Here is a 12,046-nt window from a genome sequence, read left to right as displayed (position 1 = left end):
TTCAGGGGCCCATCGTTTCATAATCCGCCAATACTTTTAGAAAGGGAGAGACTTCCACTCTGCAGTTCCCCCTCAGCCGGACTGAGCTTGTTAGTACCATTGAGCTCATTGTTTTGGTTTTACGCCTTGAGATTTTACTGTTCGCCACTCATCAGCGTCAGGCCCCGGCCAGACGCGAACCCAACTCGAACCTGCTGCTTTGAAGCCACTCTGGTCTGCAGACGCCTTATGTTCCTCAAAGACGCGCTGGCTTTGGAAAGGCTTTCTCACGGGTGCCCTTGATTGGGTAAATAAGGAACTATTTCACCATTCTACTTTTTTGATGCTGATAATATGTCAAAGTTGTGTTTACAGCTCGTTCTTTCTGCCCCCCGTGTGGCCAATAAAAACTGCCGTACTTTATACAGGATTAAAAAAAAAAAGAAAGAAAGCTTTACCAAAAGGACCGATGTACATTTATTGAGGAAACCCGCTATCAAGCCAAAACATGTAATCAACGTAGTGTCAATAGTTTCAGACGGCAAAAAAAAAACACGTAGTTAGGTTCAGGAAAAGGTCATGGTTTGGGCTAAATGTGACACGCTCACAATTTGAGTTTGGTTTAGGCACACTTGGTGAGGGTTAGGAAAAGATGTGGGTTTGACAGATGACCTCCCGTCACGTGAACTCACAGGTTCGTACTTTTCGCGCCCTACACAAAGCAAAAAATGTGACACTGACACTGTTCAGTCCAGCAAAGTTGGCAACCAAGATTTTCCTATATCCACCTTATGGAGCGGGACATGTGATGAACATTATTATCGCTCAGAGTACGGAGCCTTCGGACTGTAGACAAAAAAAAAACTCAGATATTTATTCAGAAACATACAACCCTGCTGAAGTAAAAAATACAAATGATCCTTAATATGCAAGCATAAAGAAACGGGCTTGAATCGCGTGTTCACACAGTTCGATAAATACACTTCACAGAAGAGTTAGTGGAAGCGATTAGCCTCGTGATTAATGATGAATTACTTTATAGCTTTTAATTGAGGCCTGTAGAACAAAGACAATTATGTGTAAACAATGCCAGCAAAACTAATCCAGACCCAGTCCTCCCATCCATCATACGACTGATCTAAACACCCAAAACCACTTTCTCACAGTCTGAGCAAATAGTTTGACAAGTTCCACGTTAGGCTTTCCTGCATGAAACGTGGACAAACATCTACAAAGAGGAGAGAAGCTCTCTGAACTCGCAGCCCCGAAGCAAAGACAACACAGCAGTCACACAGTTTAGAAGAAAGGAAAGCCACGTCCAGTCAAAGCTTTAGGTAAACACATGAATGCCTCTTGCCCCTGTGGTGCCAGCTTTCCTAAACATGTCCAACAAGCTATCACTCATCTCTGCACGAAAGCAGCTTTACTTTACTTGTTCTGGATTAGAAGGCCTCAACAATAGTCTGTGAAGAGGACAAAGTGCGGAGAAGCATGTCGGAAAGGAAGAAACACAATCGCTCCACGTGATATCTGAACGGGAAGAGGCCGCATCCTTCAGGCCGTTCGGGTGTTTTAAAAACCTTCTGTGTCCTGTGGAGGTTGATTCAGTATGAAATATATCATCTTCACTGGAAATTCTTGTCATTCATTGTTACTCAGTCTTGTTATTACTGACTTTTTGTGCAGCACCACAGACGCTCCAAATTTATTTGACTTTCCTTTGCAGTTTATGGGAACATTTCCTCTCTGCGAATAGAATCTGCCTACCTAAGCAGTTTTTAAAGGGAAGTCAAAACATGACACCACAACACAATTGAGAAGTGTTCAGTAACACTTTACCACCATGTGTGCCATGTGATCCTTTTATTGTTTTTGCGGTTTGGATGGAAGCATTCTGGTCTGTCGGGCACATAAGAAGTGTATTATATATAAAAAAAAAAAAAGTTAGTCATTTACGAAGCAAACAGACTCCACCAACAAGAGCAGAAAACTATAGGGCCATTAATTATGAATGTATTTGTATAAAGTAATGACAACAAGACACTCGGGTGAGGATGCCGTGTATGAAACCATGACGGTGACCGGCAGGAAAAACGCTCAACATTGCTGTCGGGCAGCTGTGAAAGAAGACAGGAAGGAAGGAAACGAGTGACTGAAAGACGGGAAATCCTTGCTGCAAAGTTCGTGAATGCAGTTCAACGATGACGACACGCATGACGTTAGTGACGACCTTATTGGTATTTGCGTTCCTCCTTGAAGACCTGCTTTCCATCTGTGTCCCCGTATGTTCGATTCTCTGTCATCAGCGTGTACTATGCTGTCCACGTCCCGTTGACGGTATGGTGACAAGCTTCTACCGACGGATGTCCACAGGCAAATACACCAAAATAAAACCCCGCACATTCAACTACTTTATAGTTACTAATAAATGCACAAATGCAAAAAAAATAAAAGTGTTTCCACTCAACTGACATCGCCGTGTCTTCAGGCTGTCGGGGCGCAGTCGTTCTGATGACACCGTCCACTGGTAATTTTAGCTTCTTGGCTAAAATAACCAACCCTGCCCAACTAATTATTTGTTGTTTTCCCTGTTAGGAAACCTCACTGAACTAGTATTTGTGGTTGAAATTGTTAGTTACTGCAGCTACGTCTACCTAATGCCTGCTTTTAGCTTGTGTAGGTTAAAGAGTACACGTAAGGACAAAACGCTGTTTTCTTATGCTTTGCAAAAGTTTTTAGTGCTCTAGATGTTCATGTTCTTCGCCGTCATATTCTTCTAAGAAGAAGAAGAAGAGGAAGTGGTGCATGTTCGAAACAATTTACCTGGCGAGGACCACGAATGCAGTTATAAAGGCTCCACCACAAATTGATTTAATTTCATTTTTACAGTTTAATGCAGTTAAACAATTAATAAAACAGTCTGCGCACGTTAGTGTCATAAACCTTTCCACAGCACTGTAATGCGTCTGTCCCACTCTCCGTGGTGCTCACGAATGTACATGCATATATATATATATATATATACATATACATATACATATATATATATATACACACAGACACACACCGCTCACATTTCTAATCATTGGACGTAATCTGAACTCCTGCGTGCAGTGTCTCACTCAATTAGGTCAGCACCATTTCCTCCAGTGTGAGCTGCAGAGCTCCTGACCTGTATTTCACACCGTGCCAGGAAATGACTCGCTCTGATGGAGTATATTTGCCTGCTGTTGCAGGAGAAATAAAAATAAACAAAATCCAAAAGAAAGATAGGACCCAACAGGGAGGAAGTAAACAGGGGCTGGGTTTGTCTGTGGTTTATAACATTACAACGATTATGGCATTTTGTGGCTACTTTTTCCACAGTCTGCAGTTCCACAGCTGCTCATGGTGGAGGTGAACGAATCCCTAACCCAGGCAGATTTTCTTCTTTCTCCTAAATGACTATATTTACTGCCATGATTCAAGTGTGTTTATGCACACATTACCCCCCCCCCCCCCCCCCACCCTTAGAGTGGTTCTGTAAATTACCTGATTTTGCATGCAGGCCTAAACATAATAAGCAGGTTTGAATGAACTCTAATTATCCAAATTACTCTGCTACTGCACAGCTTTAACTTTTAGAATTTGTTGTTTGTTTGTCGGCCGCCGCTGGTATTTAGGGGGGTACAAAATAGTTAGAAAGAAATAGTGAGGAAGTTAGTAGTCGAGGCAATGAGGATTTTCCTCAAATACTTTCTGCCAATTTTTTTGAAATGTGAATTATAAAAACATACGGTAATTGTGCATCTCAAGAGCCTTTTTTTTTTTAAAGTTCTTTATTAGTACTCCTTTATTACATTAATAGCAGTGATGTTTCAGCTTGCAGCACCTTCTGACTGGGAGCTTCACTGATCTCACTCCAAACATTATGTATTTAAACTGATTTTTACAAAGACACCACCACCTGCTGGCAAGCACAAGCTACTGCGTCGCAGTCAAATCAAGTAAAAGTGCATCATTTGAAATACGTGAGGCTAAATTTAGACAAGTCACAGCTGAGTAAAGTGTTTGTTGACTACAGTAAGTGATACATTAAGCTCACTGCGGGCCGAAGTCTGTGAGGGAGAGAGATCTGTGTGACTCAGGAAGTGTGTCAGACAGGAAAATATTTACAAGTCTGAATTTAAAAAAAGGTTAAATTTCCGTCCCGTATTTGACAATGAGATGCACGGCATCACACTGCGTCTGTCCAGTTTACTGCTTATACTACTTATATTATGATTTAGGACATTTAGTACTTTTTTTTATATTTATGTCTGTCAACGTGTAATTTGCTTTATATATGCAAACTTTTTTTGAATACATGTATATATATGACAGGTGCTGTATGTGTTTCCAAATCATTAAATTAGTCGTTTTTAATCAGTATAAACAGGAAAACAAAAATGAAACTGTCACTGTCAGTAAATAATTGAGCATGAGGGGCTTATAAAACAAAGTAAAATAGAATAAAATGAAACAATGACTGGTTTCTTTAGGAGTCAGTTTCTTTTGTTAGAATACAATTATTATCAATAAGTGTTAATAAATGATATATGATCAATTTATTAAGGGAAATGGGCTACCACTGCCACTTTAATGTTGGCAGCAATATATTTTGTTTATAATTGTGACTGGAAAATTCAAATACCAGATATTGGGATGAGGTGTGATGAAATAAAGTAAATAATCAGTTTATAAAATCCCGTGCTTGTTCTCATCAGTCTTCAGGACCATGTTGGAACTTTACACTGAAATCCAAACTCATTCAAATCCAAAATGAGATAAGCAGATCTGTGTCGTTTCATTTTTTTAAAGACGTGGCAACCCTGAGGCTTCTGAAAAAAGTAAATTTTTTTTCAAAATTGAATAATCCTGGAGACAGTCACCGTCATTTTTCAAAAATGTCTTCCAAATACAGACATCAAAAGAACAAACCGTCCGACTGCGGCTGCTCACGGCTGTTAAATACACTCAGACCAAACAGCAGTTGTCTTGGGAACGAAGGTAAACAAAGCCAACGTCCAGGCTGGCCGACGAGTCCAGGCTGACAGACAGACACTGCAAAACATGTCCACTCTGAGCTTCTCAAACGGCAGCAGTCCGACCGGTGTATTTATACGTATATCAGCTCTCTTCAATAACATCCCGATGTGCAGTAGATTTCTCAGGCTGGAGAAATAGAGTGTCTGCAGACTTTTTCCCTCGTCTGCTTCCTGATATTTGGTGAATTGGATCTGAAGAGGCTCATAAACGCTGGTAAGGATACTTCTTGATTGACCTTGAAATTTTGATTCATCCTGACACTCCGCATGCTATTGTGATTTTTGAAAACATCCCTAAGTGTTGGTTAATGCGCTTGGTCGTGGAACAGAAGGTGCTAAAGCTCCCCATAGATTTAGGAGAAAGGTAAAACTTTGACTTTGTCTACGGTTACAGCTGGTCGGACCGCGTTGGGTAACATAATCCTGCAGGCCGGCTCCTCTGTCGACACCCTCGTCACAGGCTGTCGTTAACTACAGACTCCATCACTGTCCTGTGTCTCCCAACAGCGTCATGGCGAATGGAAAGAAAAGGAGCAGACAGGCTCGAGGTAAGACGGTCACCTTGAAAGCGGCTCAGAACAGCCTGTCGATGACGAAGGAAGGGAAACGCCGGATGGACCTCAGCCTCAAGGAGATCGCCGCGGTGCCGAAGTGCATCCAGATGTGCGAGATGGATGAACTGGACCTGAGCAGGAACCTGATAAGAAAGATCCCAGATTTTATCGATCGGTTCTTACAGATCACTGTTTTGGATCTGCACAGCAACTATGTGAGTTTAAGGAAATTATTCTTCTCAAAGTTATAAAACTTGTATGTGAAGAAAAAAAAAAAACCCTGTTTAAAACCAATTTAATTAAAAAAAAAAAATTAAATTTAAAAAAAAAGTGGATAACTCTGCAAGGAGGGTATCGAGTTGCATTGTGGGAAGTGTAGGCTCCGGTGGTTTTGGGAGTGGAGGTCAGGATATCTGACAATCTGCTGCATCAATTCTAATGATTTCTTTTTAAGATCAGTTTCTCAAAAGTCCCGCAACTTTATAAAATTGTTGAACAGATTTAACTTAAATCTTGTGATTATTTCCGTCATACATTATTCTTGTTTATTCCAACTTAAATAAATGAACCACGAGGAAGTGACAAACAAACACAGTTCTGTTGTGGAGCCTGATCAAAGGCTTACATGTATCACTGCAGCGCTTCTTGTACATTTCAGCTCACTAATTTCCAGAAGTTTCTAAAAGATGAGTTTTGTAGTCACTGGTCCTTTAATGGTTCTCTGATACGAGTCTTTTTGCACATGCGTGTTGTTCTATATTTGTATGTTAAGTGTTTGTGCTGTGCCACACTGCACTGCACTCTCTATTCAGGAGTGGACCAACCTAGTACGGAGCCAAAGGGGTTAATTGAGTAGCCATACTATTTTTAGCCATAGAAAACGTGATCACCAAAAAAGACAGAACACACACACACACACACACACACACACACACACACACACACACACACACATTTCGGGGCAGCTGCCCAGTTGGTAATCGAGCTACGTTGCATTTCTGTGTCCATGTTATGGTGTTTAATGAGTAATGTGGCAGCCGCACTGCCAGCTTTATAATGAATACATGTGCATGTTGCAACACACTGAAACTAAAGAGCCTCACGTGGTCTGTTTATCCACAGCTGGAGGGGCTGCCCGCGAATATCGGCCGCCTCCAGAACCTGCAGGTCCTGAACCTGTGCAACAACCGCCTGACGAGCCTCCCCGACGAGCTCGGCCTGCTGAAGAAGCTCCACACGCTGAACCTGGGTCTCAACCAGCTGCAGGATCTTCCCGCCTCCGTCGGCGCGCTGAAGGACCTCCGCCAACTCGGCCTCTCCGACAACCTCTTCACCTGCATCCCCAGCTGCCTGGCCAAGCTGAAAAAACTGGAGAAGGTCAACATGGCCAGGAACCCCGTGTTGGCCACGCGGAAGGCCAGAGTGGAGCCGCCCGTGGTGTCGGAGACTTTTACGTGGTCAAAGAGAGCGTCCTGTGTGAGGACTGCCAGAGCAGGTGCCAAGCTGAGAGGAGGAAGATAGAGGAACTCAGTAACCCCGTATAACAGGGGACATGTAGAGGTTTCTACTTCAGAACCACATTCATGGATTCTCAAACCATTACTTAGGTTTTGTATGTGAGGGGTGAGTGGTATGCCACAATGTCCCTTCAACTGGAGCGTGGCTGTAACTTACACTACAGCGCCCTCTGCTGTTTCAACACCTACATTAAAAAAGATTGAAGCACGTTACAAAAAACCGATGAGCTATGTTTAAAAACAACATCCCAAAATGTTAGACTGTAAATGAAATAACTATCCAATCTTTGGATGACAGTAAACTAATCTAGTTTAATGTTTTTAATGTTTAATTGTTTGGGTGTTTGAAGAACACTATAAATTATATAAATTATTATAAATGCTCCTCAACCCAATTCATTTTTTTTTAGCAGCGATCAAATATAATCCGTGACCCACATGCAGGTTTTAACTGCACGGAATTTGACAAAATATATTCTGAACTATTAAGTACTGTGTTGATCGTGTCTTTGGCCTCGAGGGCAGCAAAGACTACCAGAAGCCTTCGTCACTGTCTGAGTACGAAAGTCTTCGTCAAATCCCTCCTTTGTATGATCGCTTGTACTCATAATGACCTAATACTGAATTTCCGTAAAGGTACGCGGAGTGTCTCTTGTATTTCATTATTACATCGCAGACTCTATTACTGATGCTGCTATGTTTATTTGAAAAGTTCTGATTTCTGAAGTGCTTTCTGACAACCGCCATTAAACAACAGAAGGAGAAAAAGGACACATTGCCACCAGGCTCTGAAACTTTGCCAGGTCAAACTGTGATGCTGTGAGATTAGATGCCACGGTGCGAACAGCAGGAACATACAGAGGTGCCAGCAGACTACGATAAGTTTTATGTCGGACTCTTTCAAAAAATAATTTGCGTCAATATTCAAAAAATAGCCCATTAGTTCCGTATCCATTATAAAATAAGCCTCAAAAACTCCTGTTTTTGGGGTGTGCGTGTTTGTTTGATTGACAGGCGCGTGGTGCAGTCAGGTTACGGCTATCGGTGGGCGGGGACGTAGTATCGCCGGGTTTCCAATCGGATCGAGTCAGATCCGCCACTTGTTCCCTCCCCAGCCCAAACTCGAGGCCTCATAACGGCCGTTCACAGACCAACGGGTGAGCTGGTTGCAGCTCGGTCGGGGACCTTGCCCATTGGAAAATGCAGGTAACCCAATCGCGGTCTTCTGAAATATTGTTTGCCCGCAGGATGAAGGCTTTAGCTTCCATCCTCTGTTGTTTTTTTTTCCCCCCCCCACCATCTTATCACCAGATTGAAATCAATTCTCTCTTTTCTCACTCCGCTTTCATCTGCCTCACACAAACAGTCGATACGATCTGAAAACAGGGAGTAACCTCAAAGGCCCGTGACACTCAAGTCTCTCCCACATCGTTGAGCCGAAGAGTGCTGAGTGGACTGGATTAAGATCTCAGCAAACACACTCATTAAGCGGCAAGCCGCCTGGTATTGACTCAGCCATATTGTGATTCTGACAAATGTTAGAATGAAACGTGGAGGGGGGGAGAAAGAGGCCTATAGCAATTAACTGGACACTTTCGGTGCCTTAAAATCGATCCGACAGCACATCATTGTTGAATAATATATGTGAAAAGTATTTGTTAATGCCACATGAGTGCAGTTTACAAGTTTCAGGTTTGAAATCTATCGTATTTCACCTCTTCGTGTTTTATTTTTTTGCTCCTATCCTTTGTAATGACAAACAAAAACATAATCTTCACACCCAAAAGTAAAAACCATGATTGTATTTACATGTTTTTCTTTATTGCCTTTCCATGATCGACCATCTCTTGGTTATTTTGTTAGTGTGATCTTTACTTAAATAGCCGCCGCAGCAAGCCGGTGGGCCCGTCACAGCTGAACAGTCTGATGCTCTCTGGGCAACGCTCCTAGACTCACGGACGCCGTCAGTGCTATTGAAAATCAATTCACGCTCATATAGATGTGCATCCGTTCTGATTCTCCCTGCTTTTTTTTTTTTTTACCTTCATCCATTCCATCAGTTTCCCCCTCCCCCCCTCCTCCTCCTCCTCCTCCACCCCTCTACGGATGTCAATCAACCCAACACACACAGGCAGGCTGAATGAATGAGGCCACAAATAGAATCCAATTTAATTGGAGCTGAATAGCCCTGGTTCTTCTATTTGCTGTAATAGAGGGGATTTGGACCTTGTTACATTATAAGAAATGAAACCAGGAACTCAAGAAGTCATTGTGGGTCCTTCCATGAACTAAAGGTTCTTGTACTACCGACATTGTGTATTGTGTATACTGACTAGACACAATGCACACATCTATAATGGACTGTTTGCATCACTGACTTTCACACTAGGTTGTTGTTTTGCTTCAGATGTAATTTTAATATTGTAACATAAATCACATTAGTATTAATTAAATCTCTTGCGTGGTGTTCCAAATTAGTCTTTAAATGTGTATAACTAATGTTAATCCATTGAATTAATTCTAAACAAGGGGACGTTGTTATGACAACATAAAATACACATTTCTGCCTTTTTTAAAGGAGAGTACAGGGTAAGTGATTGACCGAGCAGATATGTCACCAGATTGAAATAAAAAAAAAATACAAATACAATTCTTATACGAAATAACTGTAATCTGGCAAAAGGTCAGAAAAGTAAAAAAGATTCCGACATAAAGATGGAAACAGAGTCAGACAGGCAGAAGGCTGCCATCTATATTGCATATACCACAGTCTGCCGTCCTGTCAGCTCCTCTCTTAACCATTAGCGGATGAAGTCATGGCCCCAAATGGCTAATTGTCAGCGACAGAGTAGTGAGGGAGGGTAATGGCAGCGGTCTGTGTGTGTGTGTGTGTGTGTGTGTGTGTGTGTGTGGTGTGTGTGTGTGTGTGTGGTGGGGGGGGGGGGGTTGGAGAGAAAGACAGGGGGGACAGATAGACACACCTCCTGGGAAAACACCTGTCTGCTGTGTGTGTCCTCAGACGGTCACATTTCTCTCCTAACGGGCACCAATTTAATTTCCTTTTCTTCTAATTAAAGGAAGCGAGATGTGTTTAGTCACCAGACTCTTACTTATCATACAGAAGGAGGGGGGTGGGGGGTTAATGAGACACATTTCAGATCAGTTTGACCTGTGCTCTTAACTGCATGGGACTTTGCATACAAACCAGAAAGCAATTAAAATTCTCCAGAGGCTCTAAAATTTCTTCTACCAGCAATATAAGATTTAAAGCTATGTTAAATGATAACTTTTTTGATAACTTTCGAAGGGATTTGGCGCGAAATAACTACTAAATATAACAATAATAATAAACAATCTGTGCTTATACATTATTATTTTCTTAGCGGAATAGATTGAGAACACTTTCTATAAAGGTTTATGCAATAACCAAGCTAGAAATGATGCTATAGGTTCTCAGAATGTTTTCAGCAGGACGTTTTTTTTTTTTTGTTCCCAGAGCGTTCTTCTTAAAGATAGGGTAACGCGCTCTAAAAATATTTTATATGTGTTACCACAAAACATCTGTACAATGTTTTCAAGGCACAGCATTGTACGCCAAAATAATAAAGTTCTTGGAACATTAAAACGAACTGAAACTGAAAAAAGTATGAGAGCATCCTGTCCTGACAATGTTATTAAACCACTTTGATAATGTTAACTCAAAATATGTAGAGAACGTTTGCTTACCTACAAGAATAACATTCTAGTAAAAAACAAAAAAAAACAAAAAAAATGAAATCATCACTAGAACATTGCATATTATTCTCAGAACAATTTTTGTTTAAAAAATAAATCTATCTAAAAAGATACATAGAAAATAACTTAATCTATTAAACCAAATTATTCACACTATATCAGTATAATGATGAAGAAGATACCTCTGCCAGTGGACATAATGATCCTCGTTCTATGTTGTTATTTCACCCAATCCTAGTGTTGTTTATGGCAAATATCCTCACGAAATAAAATCTTCTTTTAAATGCGATGACTTGGGCAGACTCGCTGCTGGCGACTGATGCTCATCACAGTCAGTCAGTCGTGATCAATAAGTAATGCTAAATCAACAGTCACACCTTCAGCAGCCACCCTGCAGGGACGTTTTTAGCACAGCCCGCCAGTGCCAGTATGAAATTTTAATCATCCTCAGTATCAATATTTGAAAAGGTTTTCTAAACATTGTGGATTGTGCGGGCTTCTCTTTCTGAGCATCATCCCCAGTGACAATATTTGACCCCAAAGGTGACGGAGGAAGAGTAAACACAATTATGGACTTACGAGGTGAGAGGAGCTGTGCCGTGCTTCCCCCGTTCCGGGAGCGGATTTCATTTTTCTGGCGTAAGCTCTTCTGGCTGAAAAAACAAACAAACAATACAAAGATGTCACTCCGCATAGGATTCAAGTTACAGGGATTAAATTTGTTGATAAGTGCGGGTAATGTTAAAATTATTCCACCTATACAAAATATGTAATTCCGGTCCGAAGGGCGCCTATGGACTCCAAGGCAAAGTCTCAAATGTTTCCTTTGTTACCACATTAATTTGTTATTAAATAGTAAACACTGAATAGTTTACTCTGCGGTAACAATTCGGCTCATTTGAAAAAACAATTACTCACCTGGTGAATGAGCCAAAAAAATGATATGCAAACTCCATTAATTAACTTAAATTCAAGCCCTTGTAATAGAGTAAGAACTAAACTTGTTTGCATTTGAAAGTGTCTTTTCAACTGTTTTAATAATGTTGAGATCTTTGTGATGCAATACCACGATTGGCCACTGGGGTAAAGTTGGGAGTAAGTCTGAGCAGCAGCGCCACATCCAGCTTCCTTAAAACACCCAAGTCAGATTGTAGGACTTTTTTAGGGCTCAGAATTTGTACACTAAAGTAATGGT

General features: G+C 41.3%; 1 protein-coding gene across 1 annotated transcript; it reads left to right on the top strand.

Annotated features, from left to right (window-relative positions):
• The first annotated feature begins 5,556 nt into the window (after positions 1-5,556).
• Positions 5,557-7,204, top strand: lrrc18b (leucine rich repeat containing 18b). Its single transcript, XM_069155362.1, is given in 3 exon segments — positions 5,557-5,814; positions 6,722-7,016; positions 7,019-7,204. Coding segments are annotated over 3 exon segments (678 nt in total). The 3' UTR covers positions 7,144-7,204.
• The last annotated feature ends 4,842 nt before the right edge of the window (positions 7,205-12,046 follow it).

The sequence above is a fragment of the Embiotoca jacksoni genome, unplaced genomic scaffold, assembly GCF_022577435.1.
Source record: "Embiotoca jacksoni isolate LCO1_2020_lvr unplaced genomic scaffold, fEmbJac1.0.p SCAF_20, whole genome shotgun sequence".
Lineage (NCBI taxonomy): Eukaryota > Metazoa > Chordata > Actinopteri > Embiotocidae > Embiotoca > Embiotoca jacksoni.
This window is presented reverse-complemented; position numbering and strand designations above follow the sequence as displayed.